The sequence below is a fragment of the Polyodon spathula genome, chromosome 11 (genome assembly GCF_017654505.1).
Source record: "Polyodon spathula isolate WHYD16114869_AA chromosome 11, ASM1765450v1, whole genome shotgun sequence".
Classification (NCBI taxonomy): domain Eukaryota; kingdom Metazoa; phylum Chordata; class Actinopteri; order Acipenseriformes; family Polyodontidae; genus Polyodon; species Polyodon spathula.
In genome coordinates, this window is record NC_054544.1 from 273,353 (window position 1) to 286,102 (window position 12,750).

At 44.6% G+C, this 12,750-nt stretch overlaps 2 protein-coding genes across 2 annotated transcripts in view; one reads left to right on the forward strand and one right to left on the reverse strand.

Moving 5' to 3' along the window:
• The window catches only part of LOC121323379 (protein disulfide-isomerase A5-like), a 36,136-nt gene extending 31,701 nt beyond the window's left edge, over positions 1-4,435 (reverse strand). The window contains exons 1-2 of the mRNA XM_041264413.1: positions 4,330-4,435; positions 1,376-1,502 (exon numbers count right to left, since the gene is read on the reverse strand). Coding sequence (XP_041120347.1) covers positions 1,376-1,502; positions 4,330-4,395 — 193 coding nt within the window. The 5' untranslated portion in view covers positions 4,396-4,435. The remainder of the gene's footprint in view (positions 1-1,375; positions 1,503-4,329) is intronic.
• A 921-nt stretch (positions 4,436-5,356) lies between these two features.
• The window catches only part of LOC121323398 (semaphorin-5B-like), a 103,173-nt gene continuing 95,779 nt past the window's right edge, over positions 5,357-12,750 (forward strand). The window contains exon 1 of the mRNA XM_041264442.1: positions 5,357-5,465. The gene's annotated coding sequence lies outside the window, so the exon portion shown is untranslated. The remainder of the gene's footprint in view (positions 5,466-12,750) is intronic.

Consider the following 12,750-nt stretch of genomic DNA (forward strand, 5'->3'; position numbering starts at 1 on the left):
GATGTGTGTGTCGTGGAGGCCCTGCCATTCTAAGACAATGCACACTGATGCAGAAGGACGTATAACAGTAGATGGGAATTTAAATTACCAGCTAGAAAAAACAAATATGAAAGAACATATCCTTGAGAAACTGCATGATAACTGAGATGGACAAGATGGCTCAGTGCTGGAGCTACAAGCAGTGATCTGACCGCATCTAGTGGCTTCAGCCATGAGCCCTTCAACACAATCATGTGTGAACATTACTCCGTGTGGAGAGAGAGTCCTCTCATGCCATTATCCCATGTGGAGTGAGAGTCCTCTCATGCCATTATCCCATGTGGAGTGAGAGTCCTCTCATGCCATTATCCCATGTGGAGTGAGAGTCCTCTCATGCCATTACTTCATGTGGAGTGAGAGTCCTCTCATGCCATTATCCCATGTGGAGTGAGAGTCCTCTCATGCCATTATCCCACGTGGAGAGAGAGTCCTCTCATGCCATTATCCCATGTGGAGTGAGAGTCCTCTCATGCCATTATCCCATGTGGAGAGAGAGTCCTCTCATGCCATTATCCCATGTGGAGTGAGAGTCCTCTCATGCCATTATCCCATGTGGAGAGAGAGTCCTCTCATGCAATTATCCCATGTGGAGTGAGAGTCCTCTCATGCCATTATCCCATGTGGAGAGAGAGTCCTCTCATGCCATTATCCCATGTGGAGTGAGAGTCCTCTCATGCCATTATCCCATGTGGAGAGAGAGTCCTCTCATGCCATTATCCCATGTGGAGTGAGAGTCCTCTCATGCCATTATCCCATGTGGAGAGAGAGTCCTCTCATGCCATTATCCCATGTGGAGTGAGAGTCCTCTCATGCCATTATCCCATGTGGAGAGAGAGTCCTCTCATGCCATTATCCCATGTGGAGTGAGAGTCCTCTCATGCCATTACTCCGTGTGGAAAAGGAGTCATCTTATGCTTTGCAGCACTGCAGATATGTTACAAGCAATGAAAAAAAAGCTTTATCATCAGTGGAAAAACTCTTCTCTAAATCTGCACAAGTCTTTAAAAAATGTTGCCTTCACTTCAAATTTTGTTCAGGTGCAATACAGCAGTAGTACTGCAATATCTGCTCACCATCTGTCTGTAAAGAAACTCCCACAAGGCATCCTAAGAGCAGCGCCACAGCCCATTGACAGTGGAGTCCTGCTTATACCCAGTTAGCAGCTACTGCTGGTGAAACAGATGAAAAGTTGAATTGACCTGAGCAGCACGGCAGTTCAGCTGGAAATACAAACCAGGCTCTCAAGGCTCTACACACCTCTACTGAAGAGTGTTCCCTTCCTCTGGATCGAGGAGCAGGGCAAATCATAAAAAGTCTGGAGAGGGAAACCACTCACCTGATTGGGAATAGAGAATGAGGACATTGGTTCTCGTTCGGAGGAGTTTTTTGAAGTCCTTGTGATCACTGACCGTCTCTATCAGTGGAGACATTTTTAATGCCTGTAGAAAAGCTGGCAGCCCAGCCTAAGGAGAAAAGAAAAATAAACCCACAAAATTAGCAAAAAAGTCTATTAAAAAAAAAAAAAAAAAAAAAAAAATAGGGTTTGCAATGACAAATCAAGCAGTGGTAGTTCCACTAGCCTGGGGCAGTGTGTTTGCTTCACCCACACACATGCTAAAGGCTAGTGTATACTTGTACTGACACTTCTCAAAGATGGATCACCGTTCCAGATTATAATACTGTCGTGATAATTTCATGAAATATTTAAGTTGATTTTTTTGGATAAACAGGATATTATAGAGACCGCTACAATGCATGCAAGCTGTGTCTAACTGAACTCAGATGGGCAGCTCACACTAAAACCTGCAAGAGATTAAATCATTATAAAATGGGACTCCTATTACCACCCCTGCCTCCTCTTACGTGAATCCATCCAGGAGTGAAGAATACAGGCTGATTCCCCTGCTCAGAGACAGAGACACACACTCACCACGTATTGCACACACGCACACAGTCCCACCGCGGAGCACTGCTTTGTCAGTGTGCAGGAATCTGTAACTCAACCAATTGCACCTCTCCAACCTGGACAGGAATACACAGTTCAACTCTCTACTTGAACTGCACTCAGAGGCACTGCGGTGGTGTGTCGGCTGGTCCTGCAGTGTAGGCTCTACACAGTAAACAGGAGATCAGCAGACATGCTTGCAGGGGACTGGACAAGGGCTGGAGTGTTCTAAAACCGTTAATTAGCCCTTGTAATATAATATAATTTCATGGGTGCCGTGGAAATATTCTGCTTCTCTGCTTGTTTGTTTAACTGGGGGGTATGTCGATAATGAAGTTTAAAGACACTGCCACAGGCGATTCCTACAATCATGTTTAGTACAGCACCAGGACCCAGCTGCTTCAATACCTGCATAGCCAAATAATGACGGGCAGCACAATAAAAGGGGGCTGTTAATATGAATAATGTTGTGGTTGTAATACGACACAATGAAAGCGCACATTCAGAACCTCTGTTTTCACTGCTTTATATTATCCCAGTCTGCTGTATTTTGGGGAGCCCCATGGAACCACAAAGAGCTGCTTTAACAGACACACTAATCACAGGCTAGCCAAAGAGTCACACTAATCTGGGTCTGTGAAACCATCCAGCACAGCTGAACACAGAAGCACATGTCAGCTCACATCCTGGAGTGAGACATTCAGGTTACTTCCTGGCTAAACTGTGACCACCTGGGATAAACAGCTAAAGCAGCAAGCAGCACGATATAAACCCACTCAGTAGAGATAAACATCCATTCTAGTAAAGAGTGAAGGACACACAGAGACATCTACACATTTCTTTCTTATGTTATTTGTATGTATCAATGATTTTTACGAACCAGAAAAGATAAAAGCATGCCTAATCAGAATGAAACTGTGTCTACAGAAAGTGTCCTGAGCAGACTGCTGTACTGTCTAATTATTGATTATGTACTGACACTTGCTTTAATGAGGTACATGGCTACTGTAGTGATCCAGCAATGGGGTTACTAAATAAGCAGAATTATGGATCCAAACACAGCCCTCGACCTTCCCCTGGATGAAAGCGGAAGCCATGCACAGTTTGGCTGCACTGGCTCCTGCAGGGTCCGAATGCGTAAAGGAACAGACAGACACACAAACGTTCTTCCTTATATATTAAGATCAAGGAGTACGCTAATTATATCTCAACACTGTTCTGTTTCAGTCGCATTCATAAAAAACATCTCCTTTGGCCGATTAGATTTTTAAGAGAGGAAAAAAACAGGATATGTCTTCCCCAATGTGCTCATCTTCAGTGGAGATGCATCCTTTTTAAACAAATTAAAGTCACTGCATCACTGGGCTTAAAGAGCTTCAATTACTTGAGCCACATTTCACATAGGCAGCAGTGGACTGAAGTGTAACAACATCACAGCATCACTTCACCGTTAAAGGTTCCTTCTTGTGCAACTACTACAGGCAGCACCGAGCTGGAATCAGCGTTCAATTACACTTCACATACCAGCTGAAACAGAACCAGGACGGTCCCACTCACAGCACACACTGTACAGCAGCCCTCAGCAGACAGTCCCGAGAGCTCTTAGCAGGATCCCAGTTTCCACTTCTAAATGAGAACCACACTAGCATCTCAAATTCAGCGTCCGCACATCTCAAGGGTTACAGTGGAGGCTACACTTTCACATTTAGAATTGAACTAAACATGTGGTCCTAGTTCAAATCATAAAGTTACCTTTTATAACAAAGCATTTTTCCCCAGCATTTTGTGTTTTAAAAATTGCTTTATAAAGACATTCCAACATTGGTTAACAAATGCCATGCTGAATTATTACTGCATGTTTTTTGTCAAAGCGGTTCTTTTATTTTGACCCAGAGAGTATTACATTCCCTGAGATGGTTATGGAGGTCTAATCTCTCCATGATTGTGAATCTGTACATCTCCTCCAGAACATCGCACGCGTTTTCAGGCGTAATATGCAGGGATTTATTCACAGGTTCAAATGCGAAGAAATGCTAACTTGCGCCGAACAGAACCGCACTGAGCAGCAGAACTGTACAGATTACATAACAACTGTGGGTACAGAGCACGTCATTGCTCAAAGGACACCGACCCTACCAGCTAGAGGCGTTCACTTCAAGAAGTTAAACTTTATGCTTCATGACAACCTGTGTGTTAAACTGTGAATGATTAGGGCTGCTGCTGTATATATTCCAGCCATCCCCAGAAACATCATGCACCACAGTACCGAAACGTGCACTTAAATGCTACTGCAGCTATCCTATCAAAACAAAGCTACTGATCGGACAAAACTCATTAAAACTCACCAACAACACGAAAATGAGCATTGTTGCAGTCCCTGGCCCACTCTCGCATAGATTCCAAAGAGCCATGATGCTGCTGCCACATCTGGGTACTCATGCGCACTCGATAGCTGCCGCTTTGACGCGCATTGCATTTTTGGAGATGTAGTTGCTGACAAGTCCGTGCAGATATTTCGTTAATTCAGATATGAGTCAGAGAACTACAATTCTACTGGGGCTTGTGGTCTTGGGTGAAATTAGTCTATATGTAATTTACTTATCAGATTCGAAGTAATGGACAATATTTAACTTTTGGGAGTGGACCCGGATAGAGGCACACACCCTGTAATATGAGCATAGACCCCGAGTCATGTTCTAGAGTACAGTGCAGCACCGGTGTAGTGTTAGAAAGTGGTACGATGTCAGATTTTGGTACAAGTGCAATCAATTGCGATTTGATGGGTGTTTTCCTATTGTCAAAATGAGGTACAAATCTTTAGTGTGCGCACTGAACGTATATCAGTCATATTTACATATTCAAAAGCATGTACAATTTGATTATGTGCTAGGCTATACAGTTATAAAGAGTAGAAAACTCTGCTACTTATGGTATGTGCCCCCAAAATATTGCTTAATCATTCACATAACAAAAGAAAGGGAATGCATCATTATAATTACATTGCCTACTTAATAATGCAGGGCGTCTGTACAATCATTCTAGACAATACTAACAGTAACTAAAGCGCAATACTTCTCCCAGACACGAAGCAGAAACATGGTCAGCCCAAAAAGAAATTAGGGGTATGAAACAAATATGACAGTCTGAAAAAACACAAACCCGTCTTTCAGTGAAAAGATTCTTAGCACTTATCATTAAGCTTTTATTAAAATAAGTTGAAAAACATAGAACGGCCGGCGCAAGTCATTTTCTCACGTTTTCAGTTGCGTTTACTGTGATTGGGACCCCCCGGCTGTGCGAGTTGCAGTTACCCTGGTAGTAGCCCGTGCTCGGTGTGTGAAGCTAGACAGCACCATAAGAAACTCGCTCAGAGGAAGGTTAGGGCGCATCGGGATACTGGGCAAGCGGTAGAGATTGCAGCCTCGTTTCATTGCATCGGTTTGTTTAGAAACGAAAACCAATGCTCGCTTGATTGGAAAAGGTAAGATTTGCGTTGCAATGTGTTTTGTTTTAAGTAACCGACGATATTGGAAAATAAAATAAAAAAAGTTTAAAATAACTTTTAAAATAAACTGTTTTGCAGCCTTATGCTATATTTTGTAATAATTGTATTGTACACGGATAGCAATGATACAGGAGCAAGCTAAGCACAGTGTGACATGTTTGAGTTTGCTGGTTCATGTATTTATTTGATAACTTTGTTTGGTGCGTACCGCTGTTTATTTTCGTTTCAAAGATCCATTGCCCGTTTAGATAAAGCAATGCTGTGAGTGACAGCCCCTTTATCATTACCAGCAAGGGGTGCTGCAGTTGTTTTTTTTAGAGGTTTCTCTGAACCGTAGCCAGTACGTGAAGTTTTTCAAAATGCACCCTTTTAATAACAGCTCTTGTGTGTGTGGAGCGGGGCTGTGTGATCGTTTATCGTGGGGCCGCACCTCTTCCAACTGCACTTTGTTCTGCTGTTACAGTGTTTGGATAAATGCATGATAAAGAATAAATGCTTCAGTTTGTGCGCTATTATACTGCGAGACTCGAACTTGCTGCTCACGTTCCCGCTAGAGAGCACGGAGATTGCGAGGAAAGACTGCGGGACAGAGCTGGTGTTAGCACACGCACACGCACACGCACACGCACACGCACACACATATATATAAATCGCATTCATGTTCAAAAGTTCTAATCGATTAGTCATACCAACAACGATCGCTACATTATTATAAATACAATTTAAGAATGTAATGTAAGGTTTTCTTGTGCAAGTGTTTCTTTCCCGAATGTATCTCTTTGTTTGCACGCCTTGTTTATTTGCTTGTTGTTGTGCCCCAATGCATTTTCCAAATCCGTTGTTTTATGTAGTGCTTGTTTTAGGATGTGTGGGTTAGGAAGTAGAAGTGTTGTAACATATTCTGTTTTACTATATTTTGCTAGTGGATTCTGTGCGCTGTAGGGTGAGATGTAAGAGAACAGTGAGATGAAGAGGAAATATAAGCACACTTTGCACTTGAACACTAATAATATTTTATATTAATTTAACACGAATGCAGCCTGTGTTTATTAAAATGATATGCACAAATTTACAAGGCTTAAAGAAACACACGAAACAGATACGGCTTAAAAAATCTTGTTTGCTTTTGCTTTTTTTTTTTTTTTTTTTTTTTAAATCACCTTTCGTGTAATTGAGGTGTAATGCGATCCAATTACGCTAGGTTAATTTGTGTTTGTTAATCTAACCGATTTACAGCACATATATGTGATACTATTAACTATATAATTGTAATATATATATATATATATATATATATATATATATATATATATATATATATATATCTTCTAATCAGTGTACCGTTACACGAGGAAATTATGTTCTAAAAGAAACTCACTAAAGCAGTGGTGTTGTTTCAGTGATTTCACGGTCCCGCAGGGCAGGGTCTCTTAGATTCAACGAGTTAGGAAGGGGGAGACATGTGTGGAAAGCTTCATTGCTCCTGTCATCTGTTAAGTGATCTGGATAGTGAGTGATAGGGGTGTGTTGATTCCTCTTGCATTATTTCCAGTATTCTCTGATTAGTGGTGATTTAGTGCTATTCTTTGATAAACTCACCTCTCATTTTCGGCTCCAGTGACTGACAGCAGCCCCCCCTCATTACCAGCCAGACTTCACGAATACTCTTAGCTTGTCAACACCCGTGATACAGAAGGTGCAAAGCAGAGGGACGGGCGGGGTGAGAGGTTAAGAAGTGGCTTTCAGTTCTGCAAACTGTATTAGGGTGGGGGTCTAATTCACCCCAGATTACTGTGTGCTCTCTTCTGTACTTCTGTTTCCCTTTCACGCGAACTCCCATACAATGGGTTGCATTTTCACGGCGTGAATGTATTTATTTTTTTGATTAGAAAACGTAATATTACAAAACAGAGGAAACAAAAACAGCAGCTTGGAAGAGCTTTATATTCTGCGCTTGAAGGTTGTAGTGCTGTGCTTGGTTTGGTTCTGGTGTTTTTCTCTTTTCGGATTGGAGTGAACTCTTTGAATAACAGTATGTTTCTCGGTGGCTTGACTGCCAGGGTATGTTTTCACAGGGCGGCTGATGTAGTGTGCTCTGTGGATCAGTAGGGGGCACTGTTGAGCAGTGCAGCCAGTGTATGGCACTGATTTCAACCCTGCCTTAGGGTTTCCAGCGTGCATGTAGCTCTCATTCTGCGCTTCAGTGTTTTCACACCGTGTAGCCCCAAGCCTCTGCTGGTGCTGGTTGTAAATTTCACAGTTTAAAATGATAGAATCTTGGCCTGGATAATACCAGCACTGAAGTGCTATGTTATATTTATTGTTGTAATTTATGAATTCTGCTGTTCTCCGTTGGCAACCTTAAAGGCATATCTCAATCGGATGCCAAGTATAAACTGGGAGTGCGTGGAATCGAGCGTAAACTTTGTGATTTTTATCACATTTCAACTTGACGTGAAAAAGTGCGTACCTCTACGCAAACTTCTGACCATCTGGACGCTACTTCCAGTGGCTGAAAAGTGATATTGCACGCTTGAAACATGTTTTGTTAAGTAAAATAAGATATTGGACGTTTGTATAACGTTATTCAAGGGCTATTGTTTTATTGTTGTTAATGTCCGAATAAATATATTCGCATATACATGCACATCCAAAGAATAACACGATGAACACATTTAATGACTTGGTGAAATTATCAACTCAGTTGATAATTGGTGACGTTGTCCACTCACAACCAGCTAGCCTTATCGACATATTCTGCATTCCTGCAGTTTGCGCACTAGTTTCTGTAGCCACACTGCGCTCAACCTTCATCGGACCATTTCGTTTTTTCGGTCATGGTCTGGCGCTCAACTCACTGAGTTTGCAGCAGCGGCGACCTCCTGCCAAGCTACACATTTGTGTTTATTTGACAGGCCACTACTTAAGCTGCCTAAAAGGGGTGACTTTTTAGCCTCCACCTCGCTTAACAGAACCTCAGCCTCACTCTCTGTGAAATTGCGTTTCTTAACAGAACCTCAGCCTCACTCTCTGTGAAATTGCGTTTCTTAACAGAACCTCAGCCTCACTCTCTGTGAAATTGCGTTTCTTAACAGAACCTCAGCCTCACTCTCTGTGAAATTGCGTTTCTTAACAGAACCTCAGCCTCACTCTCTGTGGAATTGCGTTTCTTAACAGAACCTCAGCCTCACTCTCTGTGAAATTGCGTTTCTTAACAGAACCTCAGCCTCACTCTCTGTGAAATTGCGTTTCTTAACAGAACCTCAGCCTCACTCTCTGTGAAATTGCGTTTCTTAACAGAACCTCAGCCTCACTCTCTGTGAAATTGCGTTTCTTAACAGAACCTCAGCCTCACTCTCTGTGGAATTGCGTTTCTTAACAGAACCTCAGCCTCACTCTCTGTGGAATTGCGTTTCTTAACAGAACCTCAGCCTCACTCTCTGTGAAATTGCGTTTCTTAACAGAACCTCAGCCTCACTCTCTGTGAAATTGCGTTTCTTAACAGAACCTCAGCCTCACTCTCTGTGAAATTGCGTTTCTTAACAGAACCTCAGCCTCACTCTCTGTGAAATTGCGTTTCTTAACAGAACCTCAGCCTCACTCTCTGTGAAATTGCGTTTCTTAACAGAACCTCAGCCTCACTCTCTGTGAAATTGCGTTTCTTAACAGAACCTCAGCCTCACTCTCTGTGAAATTGCGTTTCTTAACAGAACCTCAGCCTCACTCTCTGTGAAATTGCGTTTCTTAACAGAACCTCAGCCTCACTCTCTGTGAAATTGCGTTTCTTAACAGAACCTCAGCCTCACTCTCTGTGAAATTGCGTTTCTTAACAGAACCTCAGCCTCACTCTCTGTGAAATTGCGTTTCTTGGTTTTCCATACCTGTGCACCTGTCATTGCTGCTTTAGAATGTTTTCTTCTTTCTGTTTCAGAGATGTTAATTGTCGATTTGAAATATGCCCCTATTTATGCACCATGTAAGGTTAATTGGGGGTCGGAATTGAAGCGCTGCACGTGCGCACATTTATAGGATGCGTATGATTTATCAACGAAACTGTGCCTAGGTGTGGCGTACGCTAATTTGATAAATGGTTAGTTCTAGTGTTACACATTAGTCCACGATCAGTGATAGGAGGGTCTGGACCCAGCCGTGTATCCATCTGTTACAGGACTCCTGATGTGTCACATGCAGTTCAGGGAGGGTTAGATGTACAGAGGCGTGTTTCAGTGCAGAGTCTCAGCGCTGCACGTGCGCACATTTATAGGATGCGTATGATTTAAAAAAAAAAAAAAAAAATAATAATAATAATAAAAAAGGTGTGGCGTACGCTAATTTGAGTCTAATAGGGGGGTGACTTTAATATTGAATTTGCCATTAAATCACAAAGCCCTGGCTCATCTGACCCTTTCAAAATATGGGCCAATTTATTTTGCATCATGTTTCAGACTCTGGGACTGAACAAGTTGTGAACAACCCCGGGGTGTCTCAGTCAGAGAGCCCTCTTCCAGGGGAGCTGCACTGGGGTGATTACCCTGGGTGTCTCAGTCAGAGAGCCCTCTTTCAGGGGAGCTGCACTGGGGTGATTAGGGAGGGTGTCTCAGTCAGAGAGCCCTCTTTCAGGGCAGCTGCACTGGGGTGATTACCCCGGGTGTCTCAGTCAGAGAGCCCTCTTCCAGGGGAGCTGCACTGGGGTGATTACCCTGGGTATCTCAGTCAGAGAGCCCTCTTTCAGGGGAGCTGCACTGGGGTGATTACCCTGGGTGTCTCAGTCAGAGAGCCCTCTTCCAGGGTAGCTGCACTGGGGTGATTAGGGGGGTGTCTCAGTCAGAGAGCCCTCTTCCAGGGTAGCTGCACTGGGGTGATTACCCTGGGTGTCTCAGTCAGAGAGCCCTCTTCCAGGGGAGCTGCACTGGGGTGATTACCCCGGGTGTCTCAGTCAGAGAGCCCTCTTTCAGGGGAGCTGCACTGGGGTGATTACCCCGGGGTGTCTCAGTCAGAGAGCCCTCTTCCAGGGGAGCTGCACTGGGGTGATTACCCTGGGTGTCTCAGTCAGAGAGCCCTCTTCCAGGGGAGCTGCACTGGGGTGATTACCCCGGGTGTCTCAGTCAGAGAGCCCTCTTCCAGGGGAGCTGCACTGGGGTGATTACCCCGGGTGTCTCAGTCAGAGAGCCCTCTTCCAGGGGAGCTGCACTGGGATGATTACACCGGGTGTCTCAGTCAGAGAGCCCTCTTCCAGGGGAGCTGCACTGGGATGATTACCCCGGGGTGTCTCAGTCAGAGAGCCCTCTTCCAGGGGAGCTGCACTGGGGTGATTACCCTGGGTGTCTCAGTCAGAGAGCCCTCTTCCAGGGTAGCTGCACTGGGGTGATTACCCCGGGTGTCTCAGTCAGAGAGCCCTCTTCCAGGGGAGCTGCACTGGGGTGATTACCCTGGGTGTCTCAGTCAGAGAGCCCTCTTCCAGGGTAGCTGGACTGGGGTGATTACCCCGGGTGTCTCAGTCAGAGAGCCCTCTTCCAGGGTAGCTGCACTGGGGTGATTACCCTGGGTGTCTCAGTCAGAGAGCCCTCTTCCAGGGGAGCTGCACTGGGATGTACACTGCAGTGATGTGATGAGATGTGCTGTTAAACTGTGTGCTTGCACTGCAGCGTACACTGCAGTGATGTGATGAGATGTGCTGTTAAACTGCGTGCTCGCACTGCAGCGTACACTGCAGTGATGTGATGAGATGTGCTGTTAAACTGCGTGCTCGCACTGCAGCGTACACTGCAGTGATGTGATGAGATGTGCTGTTAAACTGCGTGCTCGCACTGCAGCGTACACTGCAGTGATGTGATGAGATGTGCTGTTAAACTGCGTGCTCGCACAGCAGCGTACACTGCAGTGATGTGATGAGATGTGCTGTTAAACTGCGTGCTCGCACAGCAGCGTACACTGCAGTGATGTGATGAGATGTGCTGTTAAACTGCGTGCTCGCACTGCAGCGTACACTGCAGTGATGTGATGAGATGTGCTGTTAAACTGCGTGCTCGCACTGCAGCGTACACTGCAGTGATGTGATGAGATGTGCTGTTAAACTGCGTGCTCGCACTGCAGCGTACACTGCAGTGATGTGATGAGATGTGCTGTTAAACTGTGTGCTCGCACTGCAGCGTACACTGCAGTGATGTGATGAGATGTGCTGTTAAACTGCGTGCTCGCACTGCAGCGTACACTGCAGTGATGTGATGAGATGTGCTGTTAAACTGCGTGCTCGCACAGCAGCGTACACTGCAGTGATGTGATGAGATGTGCTGTTAAACTGCGTGCTCGCACTGCAGCGTACACTGCAGTGATGTGATGAGATGTGCTGTTAAACTGCGTGCTCGCACAGCAGCGTACACTGCAGTGATGTGATGAGATGTGCTGTTAAACTGCGTGCTCGCACTGCAGCGTACACTGCAGTGATGTGATGAGATGTGCTGTTAAACTGCGTGCTCGCACTGCAGCGTACACTGCAGTGATGTGATGAGATGTGCTGTTAAACTGTGTGCTCGCACTGCAGCGTACACTGCAGTGATGTGATGAGATGTGCTGTTAAACTGCGTGCTCGCACTGCAGCGTACACTGCAGTGATGTGATGAGATGTGCTGTTAAACTGCGTGCTCGCACTGCAGCGTACACTGCAGTGATGTGATGAGATGTGCTGTTAAACTGTGTGCTTGCACTGCAGCGTACACTGCAGTGATGTGATGAGATGTGCTGTTAAACTGTGTGCTCGCACTGCACTGTACACTGCATGTGCTGTTAAAGATGACGATAAGGAAGAGACTGTAATTGGGTGTAACTGGTATTTGTTTAAACAAGTACAGTAATCAGTCGCATATCTGATATATATATATATATATATATATATATATATATATATATATATGGGACCAGAGTATGGGCGGATATGTAAAAAGGCGGATAAATTAATCCTGTTTTAAAACCCATTATACACCGCTGTAGCAATTACTATATTCACACAATTATTATTTTGAGATTCAGCTTTTATTTGGGAGCTCCCCTAAATCCCTTATTTAGAAAGATACAGGGTATTAATGCTTGTGACAGTAGGCGTCTGACGTGTGGGTGCGTGCATTTGCTGCTGAGTGACAGGCAGGATTTATTTACAGATCACGTGACAGTACCAGCAATGGCAGCGCATGGAGCACATACAACACAGTGTAGGGAAACTTTGGTCGGGGCTACAATCTCTGAACTAATCACTCTTCAGATTACT